The sequence below is a fragment of the Nerophis ophidion genome, linkage group LG10, assembly GCF_033978795.1.
Source record: "Nerophis ophidion isolate RoL-2023_Sa linkage group LG10, RoL_Noph_v1.0, whole genome shotgun sequence".
Taxonomy (NCBI): Eukaryota; Metazoa; Chordata; class Actinopteri; order Syngnathiformes; family Syngnathidae; genus Nerophis; species Nerophis ophidion.
This window is the reverse complement of record NC_084620.1, coordinates 23,094,783-23,119,911: the sequence shown is the minus strand read 5'-3', so window position 1 is coordinate 23,119,911 and position 25,129 is coordinate 23,094,783. Positions and strand designations below refer to the sequence as shown.

The 25,129-nt window shown below is 39.7% G+C and overlaps 1 protein-coding gene, 1 long non-coding RNA gene and 9 other non-coding genes across 12 annotated transcripts; 1 reads left to right on the top strand and 10 right to left on the bottom strand.

Moving 5' to 3' along the window:
• The first annotated feature begins 9,779 nt into the window (after nt 1-9,779).
• Nucleotides 9,780-10,966, top strand: arl2 (ADP-ribosylation factor-like 2). The gene is made up of 5 exons (XM_061912864.1): nt 9,780-9,991; nt 10,201-10,311; nt 10,404-10,566; nt 10,631-10,711; nt 10,772-10,966. The coding sequence occupies exons 1-5, from the start codon at nt 9,927-9,929 to the stop codon at nt 10,904-10,906; spliced, it is 555 nt and encodes a 184-aa protein (XP_061768848.1). The 5' UTR covers nt 9,780-9,926; the 3' UTR covers nt 10,907-10,966.
• A 1,475-nt stretch (nt 10,967-12,441) lies between these two features.
• On the bottom strand, nt 12,442-21,749 carry LOC133560398 (uncharacterized). Of its 2 annotated transcripts, none has more exons than XR_009808439.1 (18): nt 21,656-21,749; nt 21,047-21,075; nt 20,077-20,106; nt 19,277-19,331; nt 19,025-19,103; nt 18,801-18,845; nt 18,562-18,608; nt 18,346-18,393; nt 16,716-16,762; nt 16,498-16,547; nt 16,299-16,332; nt 15,315-15,349; nt 15,065-15,105; nt 13,721-13,753; nt 13,410-13,532; nt 13,277-13,330; nt 12,978-13,012; nt 12,442-12,503 (listed from the first exon to the last, which is right to left on the bottom strand). It is a non-coding gene; the product is annotated as an uncharacterized LOC133560398 (long non-coding RNA). The 2 variants fall into 2 exon arrangements; XR_009808438.1 differs by having other exon boundaries at nt 13,500-13,532; nt 21,656-21,748.
• Nucleotides 13,391-13,463, bottom strand: LOC133561320 (small nucleolar RNA SNORD31). Its single transcript, XR_009808628.1, has one exon. It is a non-coding gene; the product is annotated as a small nucleolar RNA SNORD31 (small nucleolar RNA).
• On the bottom strand, nt 13,615-13,687 carry LOC133561317 (small nucleolar RNA SNORD31). Its single transcript, XR_009808626.1, has one exon. It is a non-coding gene; the product is annotated as a small nucleolar RNA SNORD31 (small nucleolar RNA).
• Nucleotides 13,836-13,906, bottom strand: LOC133561319 (small nucleolar RNA SNORD31). Its single transcript, XR_009808627.1, has one exon. It is a non-coding gene; the product is annotated as a small nucleolar RNA SNORD31 (small nucleolar RNA).
• Nucleotides 15,158-15,283, bottom strand: LOC133561321 (small nucleolar RNA SNORD22). Its single transcript, XR_009808629.1, has one exon. It is a non-coding gene; the product is annotated as a small nucleolar RNA SNORD22 (small nucleolar RNA).
• On the bottom strand, nt 15,418-15,486 carry LOC133561316 (small nucleolar RNA SNORD30). Its single transcript, XR_009808625.1, has one exon. It is a non-coding gene; the product is annotated as a small nucleolar RNA SNORD30 (small nucleolar RNA).
• Nucleotides 16,400-16,462, bottom strand: LOC133561354 (small nucleolar RNA SNORD29). The gene has a single exon (XR_009808659.1). It is a non-coding gene; the product is annotated as a small nucleolar RNA SNORD29 (small nucleolar RNA).
• LOC133561353 (small nucleolar RNA SNORD29) lies at nt 16,620-16,682 on the bottom strand. The gene has a single exon (XR_009808658.1). It is a non-coding gene; the product is annotated as a small nucleolar RNA SNORD29 (small nucleolar RNA).
• On the bottom strand, nt 16,829-16,891 carry LOC133561352 (small nucleolar RNA SNORD29). The gene has a single exon (XR_009808657.1). It is a non-coding gene; the product is annotated as a small nucleolar RNA SNORD29 (small nucleolar RNA).
• LOC133561350 (small nucleolar RNA SNORD29) lies at nt 18,464-18,526 on the bottom strand. Its single transcript, XR_009808656.1, has one exon. It is a non-coding gene; the product is annotated as a small nucleolar RNA SNORD29 (small nucleolar RNA).
• Nucleotides 21,750-25,129: the final 3,380 nt, after the last annotated feature.

The following is a 25,129-nucleotide window of genomic DNA, read 5'->3' as shown; positions in this document are numbered from 1 at the left end:
ATAAAAACTAATATGGAAGCTGGACAAATAAGATGCCAAAAACCAACGACTTTCATGTGGTATTAGACAGGAAGGAGGAACTTTTTTTCTCCTCCATTTGAAAACCGGGACTTATCAGCACTATACTGTCTGATTCCAATCAAAGCACGTCATCAGAATCAGGTAATACACCAACTTATATTCTTGTCTTCATTAAAGATAGCAATCTATATGTTAAACATGCATGTATATTCATTAAAACACCTTTAACATGTGAACAAAAACGGCAAAATAAATAAATATAAATTATATACTGTATATATAAATGTATATATATATATATATATATATATATATATGTGTGTGTATATATATATATATATATATATATATATATATATATATATATATACATATACATATATATATATATATACATATACATATATATGCTATGTGTGTGTATGTATATATGAGGTAGATCACCTCGACTTGGTCATTTATTAAGTAATTGATTAACGTTGAAAAACCTATTGGGGTGTTACCATTTAGAGGTCAATTGTACAGAATATGTACTGTTCTGTGCAATCTACTAATACAAGTTTAAATCAATCAATCAATGAATGCCTACTGAGCCCTATGGTGCTGTTAAGTTATTGTGGCCCAATTTGCCTTAATTTTTTTTTATTTTAATGTACTATTATTTAATATATAATATTGTTTTAGTTGCTTAAGAGATATTCCTGGCTCTGAATTTGCTCATTGCTATTTTTATGTTTGTTTGCATTATTTGTTGCCGTAATCATTAAATAAACAGGTTACTCATCAGTTACTCAGTACTTGAGTAGTTTTTTCACAACCTACTTTTTACTTTTACTCAAGTAAATATTTGGGTGACTACTCCTTACTTTTACTTGAGTAATAAATCTCTAAAGTAACAGTACTCTTACTTGAGTACAATTTCTGGCTACTCTACCCACCTCTGGTTACACCTAAAACTCATGGATTCAGACACTCGGCACATCTAATAAGTACGGCGGATTCCACCGACCCCCGGCCAGAGGTCCAGGACACAGGTAGCAGGCCCATCAACATTTCCGCTGGAATTTTCTAGTTATGTATTCGATCCATCCAATTTCTACCGCTTGTCCCTTCCTATCTCAGCTGCATTCGAGCGGTTGGCGGAGTACACCCTGGAAAAGTCGCCACCTCATCGCAGGGCCAACGCAGATAGACAGACAACATTCACACTCGCATTCACACACTAGGGCCAATTTAGTCTTGCCAAACAACCTATCCCCTGGTGCATGTCTTTGGAGGTGGGAGGAAGCCGGAGTACCCGGAGGGAACCCACACAATCACGGGGATAACATGCAAACTCCACACAGAAAGATCCCAAGCCCGGGATTGAACCCCAGACTACTCAGGACCTTTGTCTTGTGAGGCATATGCACTAACCCCGAAGCCACCGTAATACTGTATCAGTATATATCATAAACTGTATAGATAATACGTAAATATTACATATATGTTATATTTTATATTGCTACTGCGGTACATTTTGTGTCTACTTTATACCTGCATTATCATTTTTATCCTTACACTTTCCATCCTTTGTAACTGAGCTACTGTGTTGAACAATTTCCCTTGTGGCTCAATAATGGTTGTCTAAGTTTAAATCAACTATAACTAAAGTCAATTTAATTAGTGCATAGCCCCTCGAAAAGAGCACAATTACAACATGTGTTGCAGACTTTGAATGGTCTCTTTGACGGAAAACTTCGACCCTCCATTTCTGAGATTCTGCAAATTAATTTTCCCTAAGACTAAAAAAAGTGGCAAGGAGGACACGGTCAATTCAAGCACACACGTCAGCATCAGCAGTTCTACTGTCTGCTTTCAGAGCAAACCACATGACAAGGAGGGAGAACATCAACATGGCAAATTTCCCCCCAACCAGACTTGACAAAAGAGCTTTAATTTAATACATTATAAAAATAGCCCTAAATAAGTCACCATCAGTACAAAGCAAAATCAAAAGCCTCCAAATACAGTCAGCTCGTTAAAGGAGCAGAAAGACTGCGGCACGTCTTCCCAGCTTCACGTTCTGTCGACAAACACGCGCGTCCCCCAGTGTGCGTCGCTATTAAAAGTCCTCCTTGCAACAACCGGACGGATATCTACATATTTTTTTCCCACGCCAGAACAAAACAGGCAGGCTTTGAGAAGGTTCACACACCGACAAAATAATACAACTTTGAAAAGCGCTTTTCCACTCAGCTATATAAAATACTCCCCTCTGAACTTCACAAAACTGCTCAAGGTGAGTTAAAATTCATAAAACTAGCACAAGTACAAGCATTCATAAAAACGTCTCTGCGCGACACACATGTCTCCCAGCCAGGGGCGTCACTAGACCTAATACTGTACTGGGATACACCTGGGGCACAAATAATTCATGTGAGCGTGCAAAGCGCGCAAGGAAAAACATTTTTAGCACATATTTATCATAAAATAATACATAAATAGTGCTTTAAACTATGAAATCATATCAGATTATGTTGTATGGATCTTTGATTAACCACCTGAAATTAACTAATGCATTTGACCTACTTGTGCACTTTTTTACTCCAGACTTCTAAACTGCTACTGGTAAAAGCAAAAAGGAAGAGCAATGAATCTTTTTGAAATATATATTGCAGTAATCATCTGCAAATTTAACATCTACAAAAGTAAAACAAAAAATAAAGCACCCCTACATCTCTGGGTTCTTTTATATTATTTAATTTCCATTTATGGCAATGTGGCTAATCCTATTTCAGATATACAAAACTATAAAATATACACAAAATAATAAAGCCAAAGTAGTAGAATAAATGAACAACTGTTGTGTGTCTGTTCAGGGAATCATTTTCTGAGAAGTAAACTGTAACGTCTCCTTTTAATTTTTGCAAAGTGGTCAATCACTCTGGACAGACATGGAAATATTACAGTAACTGTTATACAGTTGACCAGTGGTTCCCAACTGCTGGGTCGTGACATAAAAGTGGATTGTGTGTCATTTTCAGTGAGTCGCAGTCAGATGTGTGCATGAAAAAAAAAAAGTTTAGGGAGAAAAAAATCAAATTGTGGCAACAAAACCTGATATTTTTAGCCATTTTTCTAGTGACTATTAGTGAGTATTTTCGCAAAAGGCAAACCAACTAACAAGTTGGAGGAGGACTCAGGAGACATGGAAATATATTTTTTAAAAATCTAAATGGGGCAACAAAACCCGATATTTTCAGCCATCTTTCTGAAAACAAATACAGAAATGTTACTATTTTTTCTGGATACAAAACCAGATGCTTTAACTGTAGCCATTTTTCTGGTGACAAAACGAGATTATTTTAGTCAAAGTCACACCGATTAACAAGACAAGTCTACTGTGCTATTTTTCTGTGAAATAAACTTGAATGATTTAAAAATTTGGCTCACGACTTGATGATATGGGAAAGTGTTTTCCTTCCTGAAGATAAACCATTTGAGAAGCACTCAACTCACACATGCTTACTCCAAATCATCATTGATGCAGAACCAGCATTATGTTTCATGTTCATTGGAAATTCCCCCGACAGCTCGTACAGCAAATGAATATGTTTGTCTTGATACAAGGAATAATGTTAGCTAACTTAGCATCAACTTAAGACAATGATGTTGCCTAGCTAGCTAGGACTTCACTTACATCTCTCATTCCTCGCTTTTCTCTGCTGCGGGCGAATAACTTTCTTAAATCCATCTAGGAGTTACAGTTTGAGTCAAATCAAAATCAAAATATTGTAATTAACAAATTGTTTTTGGCTAACGTCACCTACCTCACGCAGTGATTCGAATCCCCCCTCTCTCTCTCTCTCTCTCAACCGAAGTCTCGATTCACACGTGAATAAATTACCATATTAAGTAGCCATTTGCTCACTGTTTCGTGGAGTGAATACAGTACCAATCAATTACCATACTAAGTAGTATGTGCGCTGTTGTCTATGTTATGTAGACTTAAAACTCTGAAGCGTTTTTTTTTATTGGTGAAATTTTTACTGGGGCACTGCAGATCAACAGTGGGGCACGTGCCCCAGTGAAATATGTCTGGCGACGCCCCTGCTCCCAGCAAAGGTAAAGTAAAATACAGAAGCTGGCCAAACTTGAAATTACCCACTTGGCTTAAGAAAATGCCATATACACAATTTCGTAAGATGCCAACCTTTAAGGTTGAACCAAGGTGAAATCTGTACTAGTAGTACACTAAGTGACAGCAGCTTGTTGTAGCTTACGCGAATAAAGTCCTGGCAAACTCATTGACCCTTAAGCCTGCTTTCGTATTTCTTTGTGTCATGTTATGGATAAGTCTATTTACAGGCTTTACAATTCGACCGACTCTGGTCCTGATATGACTCACTGGACTCACTAGACCAGGGGTGTCAAACTCAAATACAGAGTGGGCCAAAATTCTAAACTGAAAAAAGCCGCGGGCCAAAGTTGAACAACTTAACCTTTTAATAGGGACCCAAACAAGTTTTGCGTTGAATATTGAACAAGCAAGGCTTATATAACTTTATCGTGACATGCAAAATTGAGTTTTGTTGGTAGCGGGGGTGTATATTGTAGCGTCCCGGAAGAGTTAGTGCTGCAAGGGGTTCTGAGTATTTGTTCTGTTGTGTTTATGTTGTGTTACGGTGCAGATGTTCTCCCGAAATGTGTTTGTCATTCTTGTTTGGTGTGGGTTCACAGTGTTAAAGTTGTTTATACGGCCACCCTCAGTGTGACCTGTATGGCTGTTGACCAAGTATGCATGGCATTCACTTGTGTGTGTGTGTAGAAGCCGTATATATTACGTGACTGGGCCGGCACGCTGTTTGTATGGAGGAAAAGCGGACGTGACGACAGGTTTTAGAGGATGCTAAAAGCAGTACCTTTAAGGCACGCCCCCAATATTGTTGTCCGGGTGGAAATTCGGGGGAATGGTTGCCCCGGGAGATTTTCGGGGGAGGCACTGAAATTCGGGATTCTCTTGGAGAAATCGGGAGGGTTGGCAAGTATGAGAATTAGCGTTGAATGCGGTGATACAGCGGCACCGCCACTGTATATAACCGGCGGGCCAGCTCTAATGTTAATTTATTATTGCCTCAAGGGCCAAATGAAATTACACAACGGGCCAGAGTTTGACACCCATGCACTAGACTCTCTGGCTCGGTGCTCATGCAAGCACTAACACTATCACAACACTGTGTGCTTTGGGATTCCAGTTCAGCATTAACAGGGGGAATTTGAGAAAGGTCAGCAGGTATGTCTTCTATTGCCATGAGAACTATTGAGGGTAATGGTCTCTGCTATACCCAGCTGGCAGTTTGTTCTAATTGCTTCAACTCAGGTAAAGAAACCAAGTCACTGCTACCAATCATTTGAAGCCCATGACTTTGTTCAAAATCTCTGTCAAAGGACACACTCCCACGCTCAACCTCAACTGGCAGAAAGTTGGCCTGCAAAATCAGGTTTCTGTGGATTATTTTCTCATGCCCTGTGTCAGGGTGTGCGATCCGGTAAGTGTGGCACCTTGAATCTTTGGAGACCAGCAGTGTATAGGGTGGACTCCCACCTGTGAGCTAATTTGCTGTGACCACAACCGAATCGGTTCGCTAAAGGAACACGATATCCCTCCTCAATGTCTGCACCCTTAGTTGCTCAGTTGTACAGGTCTGCTTGACGTCGCCGGCTGAATTCAGCATCGGCCCTGGCCAGAGTGAGGGCTTATCTTAGATCATTCCTCATGCGCTTGATGTAGGTATTATAGTCCACAATGTTGTTGTCTTTTTCCAGTGTGTGGAACATGATATCCACAGGTAGTTTGGGAATCCGTCCATACATTAGGTAAATGGGAGCATACCCAGTTGACTCATGGGCAGTGCAGTTGTAAGCAAAGGTCGTGTGACCGCTCTGTTCCATAGTAAAGCTTCACCTTCGGGAATGTAAACAAGGAAACACCGGCTGTGTTTGTGTTGCTAAAGGCAGCTGTAATTACACCGCTTCCTACCTATATCTTTCTTCATTGACGTCTCCATTATTAAATGAACAAATTGCAAAAGATTCAGCAACACAGATGTCCAGAATACTGTGTAATTATGCAATTAATCAGACGTCTTTTAACCGTGAGCGGTGCTGGAAGAACATGTCCGCTACAATCCGTGATGTCACGCGCACACAATGTTTTCAACAGGATACTTCGTGGGAAATTTAAAATTGCAATTTAGTAAACTAAAAAGGCCGTATTGGCATGTGTTGCAATGTTAATATTTCATCATTGATATATAAACTATCAGACTGCGTGGTCGGTAGTAGTGGGTTTCAGTAGGCCTTTAAAAAGAAAATAAGAGAGGTATACGGTGTGGCGCAGTGGGAGAGTGGCCGTGCGCAACCCGAGGGTCACTGGTTCAAATCCCACCTAGTACCAACCTCGTCACGTCCGTTGTGTCCTGAGCAAGACACTTCACCCTTGCTCCTGATGGGTGCTGGTTGGCGCCTTGCATGGCAGCTCCCTCCATCAGTGTGTGAATGGGTAAATGTGGAAGTAGTGTCAAAGTGCTTTGAGTACCTTGAAGGTAGAAAAGCGCTATACAAGTACAACCCATTTGTCATTTTATTTATTTATACAGGAAAGTGTAAATTATACAAATATGATTTTCACAAGTGTTCAAGGTTATAAATATTTTTGTTTCAGAGTACCATTACTAATTTCAGCTGCTAACATGGATCACAGGTCTAACAACTTCACACCACAGACGGCACAGCTGAACCTCGGCGATCGGCTGACCAAATGATCCGGGTCACGGCACCCGTTTTATGTGGCAGACTTTGAATGGTCTCTTTGACGAAAAACTTCGACACTCCACTTCTGAGGTTCTGCAAATGTATTCATACCAAGAATGAAAAAAGTGGTGAGGACTATACGGTCAATTCACGCAGAATTTTAATTTGGGGTGTCATCCCTCATTACAACATTCTTTCACACTTTATTTACGCCAAACGACGTGAATTTACTTTTATGATTGTGTTGTGCTAAAAAGAACAAAAAAACAACGCATGATTTAGTGCTAAATAACAAATTTAATGTAAGGAAAACAAAGCTGCGGGTAATACTGACCAGGATTAAATCCCTGTACATTTAATTACCAGCCCAGAACTAACACTTTGAGTCATGGTAGACAATAAGAATGTTTGGAAAAATTTGATACTATATTATTAGTGACAGAGCAGAAAGCAGCAAGAGGGATACATTTGCAGGAAATGTTCAATGAAGCAACCCCCTCATTCAATAATTGACATTTCACACAAGCTTGTCTGCGCTAAAGAGGGCCCCCACGGATCATGGGGTCACATATGGGTTTTTTCGTTATTTGTTGAAAAGTAGTGAATAATGTCTAAATTCTTTAGCCATTAGTTATCTAATACAAATATGTTTAATATGAATAAATAAAAAACAGAGGCTGAGAGATAATAATAAAACAAAGACTCATATATAACAGTAGGTTGCGGCATGACAGATCAGGAATAAAGTAACAATTGTAGTAAAGAAAAGTGCTTTAGCCAAAGTGCAAATGTGCTTAAGGCAGAAAATGCACATCCCTCTTGACCTACTGAATTAAAGTGTGGCTATTATTGGACATATAGTGTGAATGTTGTCTGTCTATCTGTGTTGGACCTGCCATGAGGTAGTGACTTGTCCAGGGTGTACCCCGCCTTCCGCCCGAATGCAGCTGAGATAGGCTCCAGCGACCCCCCGCAACCCCAAAAGGGACAAGCGGTAGAAATGGATAGTTAGCTGCATTAACAAATGTGTTTACGCACTGAAAGTAGCACCAGCAAAACATACATAATAGAATGGAATGGACTTTATTGTCATTATATTTGCATATAACGAGATTAAAGACTCCAATTTAAGGTGTGGTAGTGGGAACAAATGTGGGTGAAATAAATAACACAAGAGGTAATAAAGGAAAAAAACTAACAATGGAAATAAACAGACTACTATCCAATAAAAATAATAAGCCATCCTGTACAATATACAAAACACTATAGAAATACAAAATACTGTACAATATACAGAACAAGACAAGAGTACCGAAGTAATAAATAACAATTAGTGTCGGACGTATTGCACTCGAAGGGTAGTATTGCACAGTAGGGTATTAGGGCATGATATTGTATAGGGGTGAATTATTATTATTATAAGTTAGAGGCCTACTGAAATGAGATTTTCTTATTCAAACAGGGATAGCAGGTCCATTCTATGTGTCATACTTGATCATTTTGCGACATTGCCATATTTTTGCTGAAAGGATTTAGTAGAGAACATCCACGATAAAGTTTGCAACTTTCGGTGCTAAGAGAAATGCCTTGCCTCTACCGGAAGTCGCAGACGATAACGTCACACATGTGGGGGCTCGTCACATATTCACATTGATTTTAATGGGAGCCTCCAACAAAAAGTGCTATTCGGACCAAGAAAACGACAATTTCCCCATTAATTTGAGCGAGGATGAAAGATTCGTGTTTGAAGATATTGATATAGATAGCGACGGACTAGGAAAAAAAAAAAAAGAAAAAACGTGATTGCATTGGGACGGATTCCAATGTTTTTAGACACATTTAATAGGTTAATTCTGGGAAATCCCTATTGTGTTGCTAGTGTTTTAGTGAGTTAAATAGTACCTGATAGTCGGAAGGGTGTCTCCACGCGCAGTGTCTCAGGGGAGTCGACGGCACAAGCTCAGCTTTTCTCCTGTAAGAACTGACTTTTTAACCACAATTTTCTCACCGAAACCTGCTGATTGACATTCGGTAGGGATCCATTTTGGCTTGACCGCGCTCTGATCCATAAGAAAGTTTCACCTCCAGGAATTTTAAACAAGGAATCACCGTGTGTTTGTGTGGCTAAAGGCTAAAGCTTCCCAACTCCATCTTTCTACTGTGACTTCTCCAATATTAATTGTACAAATTGCAAAAGATTCAGCAACACAGATGTCCAAAATACTAATTATGCCGTTAAAGCAGACAACTTTTAGCTGTGTGCAGCGCTCATACTTCCTGAAAATCCGTGACATCTTGCGTACACGTCATCATTAGACGTTTTCAACAAGAAACTCCCGGGAAATTTAAAATTGCAATTTAGTAAACTAAAAAGGCCGTATTGGCATGTGTTGCAATTTTAATATTTCATCATTGATATATAAACTATCAGACTGCGTGGTGGGTAGTAGTGGGTTTCAGTAGGCCTTTAAAGTTCTACATGGTGACAGCTTTGGGAAAGAAGCTGTCTCTGATCTTGTTTGTTCTGGCTCTGATGCACCTGCCTGATGGTAGCAAGTCGAACAGGTGGAAGCCAGGGTGTGTGCTGTCCTTGGTAATGTTTTTTGCTTTGTTGAGGCAACGGGTGTTGTGTAAATCCCTCAGAGGGGCAGGGGGCAGGGGGCAGTAGATTATTTTTTGTGTAGACTTTATAACCCTCTGAATCGCATGTTTGTCTATGTATGTATACATGTAATAATATTTTTAGGAGTTGTAAACAGCACGATGCAATACATTCAAGCAAAAAAATATATTCGTATTGTATGTAAACATTTATTCATAAATTCCAATTTGTTGTAATTGGTACTATGGCCACAAGAGGGCGCATAACAGGAAACAGCGTCGTGCAACGACCGCACTTTTTAATGCATAAAGCGACGTCATCTTTGATCAATCAACTTGGGCCATGTGAAAATTGGACCAATCGGACGCGGCGTAGGGGGCGGGACTTATAGAGCTGGCAAGTGGCTGCTTTCTTGCCGACCGTTTCTACAAAAGAGATGCTAAGAACAGCAGAAAGCAGCATCAAGAACAGCCGCTTGTATTGATCGGCAAACCGAGACACCATCGCGATGGGATTACTGACTATTTTGAAGAAGATGAAGCAGAAAGAGCGGGAGATGAGACTGCTGATATTGTATCCTTTGAGTGTGCCGGCAGAGCTAACAGTAGCATTAAAGCTGCGTGTACTTGCTTTATCCGTGCATGGCAATTAGCAACACATGATTGCGTGTACTAGTGGCAAATAAGTTACATTTGGAAAGTGCGTAAGGGTTTAAAGTAAGCATTTTGTAACAGCACGATAGTCAGCATCTGGCCTTGGATTCCCTGACCTGGCTCACGCAGGGGTTTGGACAACGCGGGGAAAACCACAGTGGTGAAGAAGTTGAACGGCGAGGACATCAGCACCATCCCGCCGACACTTGGCTTCAGGATCATCACGCTGGAGCACAGACAGTAAGGCGCTCATCTTGCAAAGACGCAGATAAGAGCATTTCACTTCCGGTTCATGGAGCACGTAAACCCACTCATGTTTTGCATCGTTTTAGCTTCAAGCTGAACATTTGGGACGTGGGCGGTCAGAAGTCCCTGCGCTCGTACTGGAGGAACTACTTCGAGAGCACAGACGGCCTGGTGTGGGTGGTGGACAGTGCAGACAGACAACGCATGGAGGACTGCAGGCAGGAGCTCCACAAACTGCTGCTGGAAGAGGTCACTCAGGCGGTGATTGCATCTTCAATTAAATCAATTTTGATGTGCCGTTTTTTCTTTGCAGAGATTATTAGGTGCTACTTTGTTGGTGTTTGCTAACAAGCAGGATTTACCTGGTGCTTTGTCTAAAGATGCAATCCAAGAGGTTAGTGCTTTTTTTCCCCCCTTCCCAACAATGTTCTCAAAACAAACTATAAATTTGCAGGCTTTGGGCCTGAACGAAATCAAAAACCACCACTGGTGCATCATTGGTTGCAGTGCAGTGACAGGACACAACCTTCTGCCAGGAGTGGACTGGTTGCTAGAAGATATTGCTGCAAGGATCTTTACTGCAGACTGAAAGACTGTCACAATTCTAATGAAACTGTTATATTATATGCCAATTAAAGGCCTACTGAAATGAGATTTTCTTATTTAAACGGGGATAGTAGGTCCATTCTATGTGTCATACTTGATCATTTCACGATCTTGCCATATTTTTGATGAAAGGATTTAGTAGAGAACACGATTAAAAATCGCAACATTCGGTGTTAAGAAAAATGCCCTGCCTCTACCAGTAGTCGCAGACGATGTCACACGTGGGGGCTCCTCACATAGTCACATTTTTAATGGGAGCCTCCAACAAAAAGTGCTATTCAGACCGAGAAAACAATATTTCCCCATATTAAACCAGGGGTAGGGAACCTATGGCTCCAGAGCCAGATGTGGCTCTTTCGATGACTGCATCTGGTACTCAGATAAATTTTAGCTACAATAGGTAATGAATAATCCCGCCGGTAATCAGTGTTAACTTTCAAAATATAAAACATTCTCATGCATTTTAATCCTTCCATCCTGTTCAAGAAGTTGCAATAATGTAAGTTTATTGGTTAGCGTCAGAATAGCAATGGTATTATAGAGAATAAGAGACTTATTATACTCTAACAAATGTCGGTCCTACTTAAAAATGCACTTATTTAGTTGGATTTGGTGTTTAAAAATATTTTACAGCTCTCACGGAAATACATTTTTAAATATTTGGCTTTCATGGCTCTCTCCGCCAAAAAGGTTCCCGACCCCTGTATTAAACGAAGGTGAAACTTTTGAGATTGATAGCGACGGACCAGGAAAAAAAAAAAAAGTTTAACAAAAAAAAAACGCGATTGCATTGGGACAAATTCCGATGTTTTTAGAGACATTTACTAGGATAATTCTGGAAAATCTTTTCTATTGTGTTGCTAGTGTTTTAGTGAGTTAAATAGTACCTGATAGTCTGAAGAATGTCTTAACGCGATGGCAGCTAAGGACGGCACAAGCTCTGCTTTTCTCCAGAAAGAACTGACTTTTTAACCACTATTTTCTCACCGAAACCTGCTGGTTGACTTTTGGTAAGGATCCATGTTGGCTTGACCGCACTCTGATCCATAGGAAAGTTTCACCTCCAGGAATTTTAAACAAGGAATTACCGTGTGTTTGTGTGGCTAAAGCTTCCAAACTCCATCTTTCTACTGTGACTTCTCAAATATTAAACTGCAAAAGTTTCAGCAACACAGATCTCAAATAGTGTAATTATTTCATTAAAAGCAGTTGACTTTAAACTGTGTGTGTATGCAGCACTCATATTTCCTTAAAACCTATGACGTCTTGCAGACACACCATTACGTTTATGACAAAAGGCCTGGGAAATTTAAAATTGTAATTTAGTGAACTAAAATGGACGTATTGGCATGTATTGCAATGTTAATATTTCATCATTGATATATAAACTCAGACTGTGTGGTGGGTAGTAGTGAGTTTCAGTAGGACTTTAAATAACCAATCCATTCAATTGTTTACCGCTTATTCCCTTTTGTTCTATCATAATTCTGTCACAGTCAATATAAAAAGGACACAAGACATATTTACTTGTTTTATTTTAAAAACAATCCATATTTAGTAAATTCTGGCCAATGTCACATCTGCAAAAGAAATGGGAAAAGTCAATGGAATAGGATGTCAGTGAATAGTTAAAATTTGAAATACACCAGTGATAGGTCAGAAGTTCTTAAAGTTTAATTCCGGCCAAAAGCAAGATTTAAAAATAAAATAAGCTAGAACTTTTAATTCCTTCATACGCAGGAGCAATCTCCACTCATTTAGCTGCTTGATATTTAGATACAAAGAAAAAAAAAAAAAAAACTTTGAAAAGGTCTGGTTATTTAATAACCAATTATAATGAAGTACACAGTTACTTTACATATTGTCAGCTTTCAGGACTTTGCCAAATTTCTCTTTTATCCCAATGTAGCCTCCAGTAAAAAAAAAGTTTAGTCCCCCCTGGCTTGAAATGCTTGTTTGCGAACAGATCACTCAACTTAGACTGGGGCAGTAAAATTAAGCTTATCACTTCTATTTAGCAAGCCAATTCATGGCAACATACAATACCTACTTACCAAATAAAGACTGCTAGGAGCAGAGTCAGACGTCCCTAAAAAAAATAAATCATGTTATATATTTTAATTCCTCGCAAAAGCAAGAGTTTACGTTGCAAATAACTGGCAATGGATCAGAGCACAACATTTGTCATTAGGCTAGCCATTTCTCCACAGAACACCAGCGGGTCACCTTACACCTGCATACAGGGTTCTCAGTGCCATGACTGGGTCAAATGGAGAAATTGTTCCTTCTTTGAGGCTGAATGAGTCATCATTTCCACTATCCTACAGAAAGTAAAGCACTGAATCATACACACCTGCTGAACAAGCTGGGCTGATGACGTTTAATCTGCAACATACTGTACACCAACCTAAAGTAACACAACTCATTATTTTAAGTTAACTCAGCGATTGACAACTTGTTAAATTGATGTGGATCAGTAATGCTACCAGTCAGTCATGAATCTTCAGACTGGGGCGGTATAAGAAATAATCACGTCCACAAAAGAACATGACAGCAACAGGGGACATCATACACACCTGGCAAACAAGATGGGAAACTCGGAGTTTCATCTGCAACACAAACCGTTCTTTGGTGACAAAACTCCCATTATTTAAAAAGGTTAACTCAGCTATGGACAATTGGTTAAATTGATGTGGATCAGTAATGTTACCAGTCAGTCATGAATCTTCAGACTGGGGCGGTATAAGAAATAATCACTTCCACAAAACATGTCAGCAACGAGGGACATCATACACACCTGGCAAACAAGATGGGAAGCTTGGAGTTTCATCTGCAACACAAACCGTTCTTTGGTGACAAAACTCCCATTATTTAAAAAGGTTAACTCAGGTATGGACAATTGGTTAAATTGATGTGGATCAGTAATGTTACCAATCAGTCATGAATCTTCAGACTGGGGCGGTATAAGAAAATCATTTCCACAAAACATAGCAGTATGAACATTTCTTATCACAGCAATTATTAATTGCAGTATTTTAATGTGCTCAGAAAAGTACTTATGCTGAAACAAGGCTGCATAATTAAGGCAAAAATTTTAAAGTTGAATCACAATTTAATTAAGTGTTGGGTGTGAACGTGGTGAGAATCTTTGGTCACCTTACAATTCCATCAAAAATTGATGGTGCATGTTGATGCCGTTTTAAATTCACTTGAAACTAAAGTGCATTTGTGAAAGGTAAATCCCCTTTTAATTGATGAAAGTGTGCAAAACTGGAATGTAAGTGCCCTGTTATATAAAAGGAGCTGGTCGAATCCGCGTTACTTTACAATCGATCGTTTACTAAAATTATATAATCATGTCCTAATTGTGATGCATCTAAAAATCAATTCTTTCCTCCACCTCTTGTGAATGTGACAGCTTCATGTAATAGTAATTAAGGATATATATCTATATATATATATATCTATCTATATATCTATATATCTATCTCTATCTATATATCTATCTATATATCTATCTCTATCTATATATATATATCTATCTCTATCTCTATCTCTATCTCTATATATATATATCTATATATCTATATATATCTATATATATATATATATATATATATATAAGCTAGGGTTGATTGATCTTTAATAAGACAAAATTAAGAATGAAATGACCATCCAGGTAAACTTACACTATATATAAACAAGTTGTGGCAACATTCTGTACAGATTGCCTGCAGCATTTTCCTCGTGGCATTAACTCGTTAAGGACAATTAATTTCACATCTAAAATAAAAGCATCAAATTTGTCCTCAATGTATCCTTTGTGGGACCCATTTCTACATTTCTAATATTGTCCACACCTGTCACCATCTAACAGCAGTGTGCTCTTAAACACAAGTGAACACTACAGCAGTTATAGTAAATTAAGTTATAGCGATCAATTCTTTACTCAGAAGGCAAGTTCTGTCTAGTTGCTTTTCACCATGTTCTTAAACCTAATAGTGCCAGTGCGCTGACATTTCCTCAGGGGAGCACAGTTTCTTAAAATGCGTAAAGGAGTTTTTCCAATGATTAAAAAATTTAACTGATTCCTAACCATCTGGAATGTTTCCTTGTATTATACCATTAAACATGTACTCACCTCAACTCACAGCTGAAGCAAACAGCATGGCGGCAATCAACCTGCAAATATCTCATTAGTAGCAGTTCCTGATAGAAAATTGTTACAGCAGTTTCCTTTCAGACAGTTGGAAACCCCAACAAGCTGTCCCCTTGTTGCCCTGGCAACGCCAGTGGGTTCACCTTTGCAGGTCTGGCATTTACACAAGGCGTAAGACATGTGCAGATCTCATCACCAAGGAAACTACTTTATCAAGTGAGCTTTGACTCACCTGCTCCAGGTTAGAGTAGACAGTTTATGTCACATCTGTAGAAAGACAGCATGGTTAAATTTGTGGCACATTTTAAAATAGGACTATTTTTATCAAGTCATGCTGGTATCAGAATTCCATTTCTCATCAAGAGATCAGACGAACGAGATTCCAAAAATGTCTCATCATAATCAGCTGGGATTGTGTGCTTACTAGAGATGCGCGGTTTGCGATCTCATCTGTGGGTCGGACGGGTGACATGACGAAAAAATAGATTTTAAATAAATTCAGACGGGTGGCGGTGTTTGGAAATATATATATACACACACACGGTTAAATGTTATGTTGAAGAGGTTCAATTAGCCTACTGACGTGTATTTGTAAATGGTTGATTTATATAGGCTAGTAATGTAAAGTGTTGTACCTGACAACAATTGATGGTACAATCCATATAACACGTCACACTAACATCACGTGACACCTGATGAAGGCTGCAGAAGCAATGTAGCCGAAACTTGTCAGGTACAACACTTTACCTTACTAGTCTATATAAATCAACCATTTATTAATAGTTAAATGTTACCCACATACGAAAAACAAGCGCCACTCTTTGAAATAGTATGTGGGCACACTTATTTTGAAGTGTCTCGTTTGGTCTGTCGACGGATGTAAGGAAGCTACTTCAGAGTGTGGCCAACAAGGTATTTTACTTGGTAATATGTTTGATCCACCTGCTGTGAATGTTATTTTTAAGTTTGTAACATGCTTTATTACAGTTGTCACCGTGAATTTGAAGGGAAAGGAAGCCTTCAAATAAATCAGTTCAAGAAAGCCATTGTGTCTGTGCTATTTGGGAGTTACACTTTCTAACCTCACTAATGCCTTGCATCGTCTGTATTAGATATATAACAATGGGCGGGTGGATGACGACTTTTGTGATGCAGTTGCGGATTAAATAATTGCCTATCCACGCATCTCTAGTGCATAATGTTTTGGTAAACTCACTTTCCATCTGCTGCAGGCACCACCACTTTAGCATCTTTTAAAATACAAACAAGTTTCCATTAGTACTTCAACTACATGTTAAGAGAGAAAGTTATGTAAAAAGTGCTCAGTTGTTCATGTCGTTTCACAGTTTGTCAAAGTGAGCTAGTGAATCATCATTGCACAATTGAGGAGAAAACGTAAAACACATGGACCTTACCTAAAAGCCGAAATAAACTCTCCCCGCTACAACCACCACCACTTTAGCATCTGTTAAAACACAAACATGTTTTCATTTGTACATCATCTACATGTTTGAAAAACTAAAACTAAAAATAAAAATGTGCTCAGTTGTTCATGTCGTTTCACAGTTTGTCAAAGTGAGCTAGTGAATCATCATTGCACAATTGAGGAAAAAACGTAACACATGGACCTTACCTCAAAGCCGAAATAAACCCTCCTTGCTACAGCCACCACTTTAGCATCTGTTAAAACACAAACATGTTTTCATTTGTACGTCATCTACATGTTTGAAAAACTAAAACTAAAAATGTGCTCAGTTGTTCATGTCGTTTCACAGTTTGTCAAAGTGAGCTAGTGAATCATCATTGCACAATTTTGGAAAAAACGTTACACTTGGACCTAGGGCTGGGCTATATGGCCTTTTAAATATTGTGATATTTTTAAGCCATATCTCGATATTTAGCCTTAGCCTTGAATGAACACTTGATATATGTAATCACAGCAGGATGATTAATCTACATTAAAACATTTCATACTGCAATAATATTTGATCATTTGAAACTTTCATGCAGAGAAGGATATCACAACTAAGTCAATTAACCAAAACTGTATTTATTAATGTTATTAGCAGGTGACTTTTAAAATGATGCTACATAGCAGTAATGCTATTTTTGGTAGGAACGCTTGCGCCCCACACTTGACAAATTAAAGTTGTCGATCAGACATATTCCCACTTAAAGCCTAACCACCGCCAGACCCTATGAGTTTTTTTTTGGGAAGTAATTCTTTATTTGTTGCCAGATTCGCACCTTCGCAACACTCTGCTAGCATCACGGCTAACGCTAGCCACGCTGCTACCTCTCTGCTGGGCGAGGCGTATACGTATGTAAGAACTTGCGCTAACACTCGGTGAGGAGGAGACAAGAAAGAGTGGGAAGAGCCTGTAGTGAAATGCCCGCAGCTAAAACAACTGCGTGAGAACGTTTACTCGAATTAGGGCTGGCGATATTGCCTTTTTTTAATATCGCAATATACATTACGATATTTTGCCTTGGCCTTGAATGAACACTTCATGCATATAATCACTGCAGTATGATGATTCTATGTGTCTACATTAAAACAATTCATACTGCATTAATATATGCTACTTTTAAACATTCATGCAGAGAGGGAAATCACAATTGAGTCAATTGACCAAAAGTGTATTTAAGTTAAGCAATGGCACAAGCATTCAAGTCATTTCTAAAACAAATTGCAAGATTGTCAGACATTTAAAGTGTCAAAAATGAACTGCACAATAGGATATCAAATAGTGTGTCCTTCACTCTGTGGTATGTTACTAAGGTTAGCGAGTGACTTTACAAACGATGCTACATATTAGCAGTAATGCTACTTTTTCTAGCAACGCTTCACTCCCACCCCCACTTGACACATTACGGTTGTCTGTTCGACATATTCCCACTTAAAGCAGAACCACCGCCAGATGATGGAAACCCTGCTGTTTTTATTGGGAATTAGGTCATCATTTGTTACCAAATCCACACAATCTTTCTCTCGTACGGCTATGTTAGCAGCTAATTTTAGCCACGCCGCTAGTTCTGTGCTCTGCAAGAGCGTGTATGTGACGTATGTAAGAATGTGCGCCTGCTTGTCTGCGAGGAGACAAGGGAAACAGCGAGTCGAGCCTGAAGTGCACGCCCGCAGCTAAAAGTCCTGCGTGAGAATGTATACTCTAATATTACAATAGTCATTTTCTATATCGCAGAGACAAACCCGCGATATATCGCGTATATAGATATATCACTATGCCCTACTTGGATCTTACCTCAAAACCGAAATAGTCTCCCCGCTACAGCCACCACCACTTTAGCATCTGTTAAAACAAACATGTTTCCATTTGTAGATCAACTACATGTTTAAAAGAAACTTAAAAAAAAAAAAAAAGTGCTCAGTTGTTCCTATCGTTTCACAGTTTGTCAAAGTGAGCTAGTGAATCATCATTGCAAGATTGATGGATAAAAAAACAAGACTTGGACCTCACCTCAAAACGGAAATGAACTGTTTCCATTTCGTAGTGCTTTCAAGTCCCTGCAGGTGACAATGTTCATTAAATCCAACAGCAATTACAAATTGAAAGTACAGGACGCCATAAGTAGTCTGATCAGGGCTTTGGTGACAAACTGCCATGCGACAATAGCCGTCCAGCTGTTTTTGGGATTTAACCCATTTCATCCTCTCCAACTGTTTTCAACTAGGGTAATGAAAATCATTACGACTTACATTATGTCCCATCAACATCTCGTCATCGGTGGGGTCTACTTCCAGCTGACGGACAGAAAGAACTGAGCTTATTTCAACAGCAAAAAGTAACTTCTCACATGTTGCATTGCACAACAAATCAGATACAAAATTGACATCAGGGACTTCAGGCATATGCTTGTCAAAATATCAGATCATCATATTTAACCACAGAAAATATGCATCAATTGATCAGCCATTCAGACCTTTAAGAGCCATGTGATAAACGTTTGGTCCAATCTTAAGAGTCAGATCATAGGATGTTTCCAATCTGATGGCAGTCATCTAGACAGATAAGAGAATGTAATTAAGTCTACTGCAAACCCATTTTAATTGGGCAAATTGAAAGAAGCAAAATCAGAGTAAATGTTGACATCATTATCTTCAGGCATGTGCTTGACATAGAAACATCATTTTGACCATTTACTGAAACATTTTCCAGGTCTTGCTAGTCATACCTTTTAAGTGGAATACAAGGATGTAGTCCAGTGAAGTCCCTGGAGTTTTTTTTATCTGCAGGAATGAGATTTATTATCCATGTGTCAACAAATATTCTAAGACAAAACCCCAGGTGTGCTTCAGAATCTGGTAAAGAAGTCTCTTCAAAACCATTCAGTAAGAGAGAGTTCTAAAATCATCACATGAGCCATGTGTTTATATTTAAGCCCTGTCCACAAACATTTGATCCATCAAAACAAGGGCACAGACCGCAACATGAACATAAAAGCACAAACTGCAATCTGCGAGGCCTTTCAATTGTACACTAGTTGGTTATAGGTTTTGAAATGGACACAATGTGGGACAAATAACTGATAAGCAAGCAAACATGTAGGGTCTGCAAGGTTTGCAAGTCAAATTTGAGACTTAAAACTTTTGACCAGACTGCAGACAATTATTTAGCTATCAATAGCTCCATCAAAAAATGCATTTAAAGACATTTTAGGCCTTTAATTCAGACAAGTGGATTAAATAATTTTAGACCATTGACTGGGTCAAAGCACAAGAAAAGTCTGATAGAAGCAATTCTATGCGTGCTAGCCATGAGACAAAATTTTCTTTGCGATACAATTAGTCGAGTAACTTTTACCAAATGGATCTTCTTGGACATCATGTGTGATATTTTAAGTTTTTTTTAATACAAATATTGGCTTAACTAGGATAAAGGGGGGCAGATTGCAAATCATTTCTGGATAGGCTCTCATATGGACAGAACAAATGTCAGTGGAAAGGGCCAAAGTTTCAATGAGTTGGAACATACCCGACGTTCAGATGAAATCCACCCAGCCACCTATACATAAAGTGCAGTCATTAAAAAAGGCATTTTAAAAGCTTTAAGTTTATAGTGCAATACTATGCTGGCTGCATGCTACTCAGATTACAAAATATTGTCATCTATGATAGTCAGTGAGAGAGTTCAGTTTACATCATTGCAGCATGATAGTTAAGAACAGTTATTCTCAAAAAGTGTGGTACACGGGCTCCATCTTGTGATATGCCAAAGAATCACTTTTTTAAAAGTGTTATTTTTCCATATTCAATCTGTTAGTGGCGGGAAAAAAATGTTCTGCCTTGTTTTCAATAAATACTTGTGCCTACTATGTTACTGCATTTTCAAGTTGGTCATTATGGTGATAATTTGACAAAAAATGCGAACTTCCCTAATAAAATTTGAAACTGCCATAAAATCATGGCTCAGTTCAACCTCTACCTTGATCTGAGCCAAAAATTGAGCCCCAGTAACTCTCCGAAGCATCTAACAGGTTTATATGTGGTTATAGTGTGTATATATATATATACACAAATATATTCTCATTTTGTTTTGCACACTTGGAATCAACATGTGCAAAGTAATGTACATAGTGTATATACCCAAACCCCATTTTTTGCATATAGTTTTTAAAATCACCTGACATGTATACAGCTTATATGTACATAATAATTTTTTAACATTTTGTTATATACACGTTAAATATGTTTTATAACTGAACGTGTCAAATGCGATGATTTAACGGACCACAATGGAAACAAGCCTTTCGGCTTTTTGTGCCATCCATTTGCCTTTTTATAGCATTACATGGATTCAATTCATTGTGATGTCAACCTTCTCAATCAATCAAAAAGCCCACGTGTCTTCTGAGGGTGTGTTTAACAGTTTGAGAAACACTGCTTTAAAGAAAAGGCACAACATTCACATCAAACAAATGAAAGTTTGTTTTCTTTCAAACTACCTGGCTTTTATGGAGTCTTCATTTTGCACCTGAAAATAGGAGAACATATAGTAAGCTTTCGCCATGTGCCTGCAACATGATACATAGATAGTACTTTGATTCCTTCAGGAAAAATGCTTGAACCACACCTGATACAAACATTTATTAAACATAACGTCTCATATCAGAACTTGTAAAGTGCAATCACAGTCATTCAGAACAGGTCTGTGAAAAGTATCATCATTGAGAGACGCTGTATGCTGCCCCATGTCACGTGGGCGGACACGAAGCACCGCTAGCATAGCATTCAAAAAAGGGGAGACTGTACAGCAAATAGACGAAGAAAATGTTGGACATAAAAGCTAAAATATGCAGTCAATAACTCAACAACTTCAGAAAACTGCCGTTGAGACCAATTAAAAAGTAGTTTAAGGTCGGATGGCAACGGATGGCGGTCTAAGCTGCACCGACTGCTATTTCAAGAAACAAGGAAGCTCATCACAAAGAATAGCTGAAGGCGTCGAAAAGAAAAAGACACATCGAAATGATTCAGACGCAAAATACGTTGGGCGAATTCAAAACAAACAATAATAACTAATAAAAGCCCAAATTAGTATAACGAGAACCTACCAGACAGTGCCAAAATGGAAGAGGAAATGGACCGACCGATGGCTTCATCCGCGATTTATAACCGCACTGGGACTCCTCCCACACTGCCATACGTCACCCAACCTCCAGAGGTCTTCAACGCCTTCAAAATGCATATTAGCTGCCTTTAGGGTTTTTTTATAGTGTGAGCGCAGCAGTCAGATTAGTGCTGTGGAATTACCACCTTGCGATATTTGGGAATAAGAGGACCAATATCTGTATTAGACGGAGCCATTGCAGTTTTTCTTCGTGTGTCAATAACGTTATCTGCTGCCACCTGTCGAGTATACGAGGAATTGCAGGGACTTTTAAGTGACCGAGCTGCATCCATCGATTTTTATTATTACCGCTTGTCCCTTTAATTCATTTGTATAAAATTGACAAAAATATACGGCATATAACAGGGATCGGCAACCCAAGTGTTGAAAGAGCTATATTAGACCAAAAAAATACAACAACAAAAAAATCTGTCTGGAGCTGCAAAAAAATAAAAGCCTTATAAAAGTGTTATAATGAAGGCAACACATGTTGTAAGTGTATATGTTAGCTCTATTATCCTGCTATCAAAGGCTGGCGGAAATCTTTGTTGACAGAGATGTTGTATTTTATCCTACACATGTTCGCAACATTGGAAATCATTATGGAGGCTTCTCACAGGATGAGATAAATTATGAAAATTACTGGCTCAGAATGGCCAAAGAAATAAATGTGTGTGTCCAAGTTAAAGCAAACTGCAGGCTGTGTTCTTCTAATTGATTTATTACAATCTTTGCAAGTTGGGTAACGTTTGCTGTGGTCTGGAAGAAGATCCCATCCATCCATCCATCCATCCATCCATCCATCCATCCATCCATCCATCATCTTCCGCTTATCCGAGGTCGGGTCACGGGGGCAGCAGCCTAAGCAGGGAAGCCCAGACTTCCCTATCTCCAGCCACTTCGTCTAGCTCTTCCCGGGGGATCCCGAGGCGTTCCCAGGCCAGCCGGGAGACATAGTCTTTCCAACGTGTCCTGGGTCTTCCCCGTGGCCTCCTACCAGCTGGACGTGCCCTAAACACATCCCTAGGGAGGCGTTCGGGTGGCATCCTGACCAGATGCCCGAACCACCTCATCTGGCTCCTCTCCATCCATCCATCCATTTTCTATCGCTTATTCCCGTTGGGGTCGCGGGGGGCGCTGGTGCCTATCTCAGCTACAATCGGGCGGAAGGCGGTGTACACTCTGGACAAGTCGCTATCTCATTGCAGGGCCAACACAGATAGCCAGACAACATTCGCACTCACATTCACACACTAGGGCCAATTTAGTGTTGCCACAACCTATCCCCAGGTGCATGTCTTTGGAAGTGGGAGGAAGCCGGAGTACCCGGAGGGAACCCACGCATTCACGGGGAGGACATGCAAACTCCACACAGAAAGATCCAGAGCCCGGGATTGAACCCTGACCACTCAGGACCTTCGTATTGTGAGGCAGACGCAATAACCCCTCTACCACTGTGAAGCCCGGAACAACATCCCATACAGCAAAAAGACGCTTTTCAGAACGGACCAGCAAAACAGACCCGTATCAGGGTCCACCTGTCCTCAGTGGGACGCCAGTGACAATGCTGACTATGGGAAACCTTGGAGAGGACCTCAGTTGTGGGCAACCCCCCCCCCCCCCCCCCCCTCTAGGGGACCGAAAGCAATGGATGTCGAGCGGGTCTAACATGATACTGTGAAAGTTCAATCCATAGTGGCTCCAACACAGCCGCGAGAGTTCAGTTCAAGCGGATCCAAGACAGCAGCGAGAGTCCCGTCCACAGGAAACCATCTCAAGCGGAGGCGGATCAGCAGCGTAGAGATGTCCCCAACCGATACAGGCGAGCGGTCCATCCTGGGTCCCAACGAGCGGTCCATCCTGGGTCTCGACTCTGGACAGCCAGTACTTCATCCATGGTCATCGGACTGGACCCCCTCCACAAGGGAGGGGGGGACATAGGAGAAAGAAAAGAAGCGGCAGATCAACTGGTCTAGAAAGGAGGTCTATTTAAAGGCTAGAGTATACAGATGAGTTTTAAGGTGAGACTTAAATGCTTCTACTGAGGTAGCATCTCGAACTGTTACCGGGAGGGCATTCCAGAGTACTGGAGCCCGAACGGAAAACGTTCTATAGCCCGCAGACTTTTTTTGGGCTCTAGGAATCACTAATAAGCCGGAGTCTTTTGAACGCAGATTTCTTGCCGGGACATATGGTACAATACAATCGGCAAGATAGGATGGAGCTAGACCGTGTAGTATTTTATACGTAAGTAGTAAAACCTTAAAGTCACATCTTAAGTGCACAGGAAGCCAGTGCAGGTGAGCCAGTATAGGCGTAATATGATCAAACTTTCTTGTTCTTGTCAAAAGTCTAGCAGCCGCATTTTGTACCAACTGTAATCTTTTAATGCTAGACATGGGGAGACCCGAAAATAATACGTTACAGTAATCGAGACGGGACGTAACAAACGCATGGATAATGATCTCGGCGTCTTTAGTGGACAGAATGGAGCGAATTTTAGCGATATTACGGAGATGAAAGAAGGCCGTTTTAGTAACGCTTTTAATGTGTGACTCAAAGGAGAGAGTTGGGTCGAAGATAATACCCAGATTTTTTACAGAGTCACCTTGTTTTATTATTTGGTTGTCAAATGTTAAAGTTGTATTATTAAATAGAGGTCGGTGTCTAGCAGGACCGATAATCAGCATTTCCGTTTTTTTGGCATTAAGTTGCAAAAAGTTAGCGGACATCCATTGTTTAATTTCATTAAGACACGCCTCCAGCTGACTACAAACCGGCGTGTTGGTCAGCTTTAGGGGCATGTAGAGTTGGGTGTCATCAGCATAACAGTGAAAGCTGATACCGTATTTGCGTATGACGTCACACAGCGGCAGCATGTGGATGCTGAAGAGTACAGGGCCAAGGACCGAACCCTGGGGAACTCCACACGTTACCTTAACATAGTCCGAGGTCACACTGTTATGGGAGACACACTGCATCCTATCAGTAAGATAAGAGTTAAACCAAGACAGGGCTAAGTCTGACATACCAATTCGTGTTTTGATACGCTCTAATAAAATATTATGATCGACTGTATCGAAAGCAGCAACATAGATGACGCATCAGAGTCCATCGTTAGCAATAGATCATTAGTCATATTTTCAAATATGCATTGCCTTGTATTTTTAAACTAACAATATTGTCAATAGGCAGAAACAGAAAATGGTCCATTCACTCTCTAAAGCAGGGGTGTCAAACTCAAATACAGAGTGGGCCAAAATTTTAAATGGAACAAAGAAGGGCCAAGGTTGAACAAATTAACCTTTTAATAGGGACCCAAACAAGTTTTGCATTAAATATTGAACAAGCAAGGCTTATATAACTTTAGTGTCATGCAAAATCCAGTTTCAAATAATACTAATAACAATAATAAAAA

Bases quoted from the DNA above. Each gene is read 5' to 3' on its own strand.
- arl2 (XM_061912864.1), top strand. From the start codon at position 9,927: ATGGGATTACTGACTATTTTGAAGAAGATGAAGCAGAAAGAGCGGGAG. The intron at 9,992-10,200 runs GTATCCTTTGAG...TGGCTCACGCAG, and splicing joins GAGATGAGACTGCTGATATT to GGGTTTGGACAACGCGGGGA. The intron at 10,567-10,630 runs GTCACTCAGGCG...TTTTCTTTGCAG, and splicing joins ACAAACTGCTGCTGGAAGAG to AGATTATTAGGTGCTACTTT.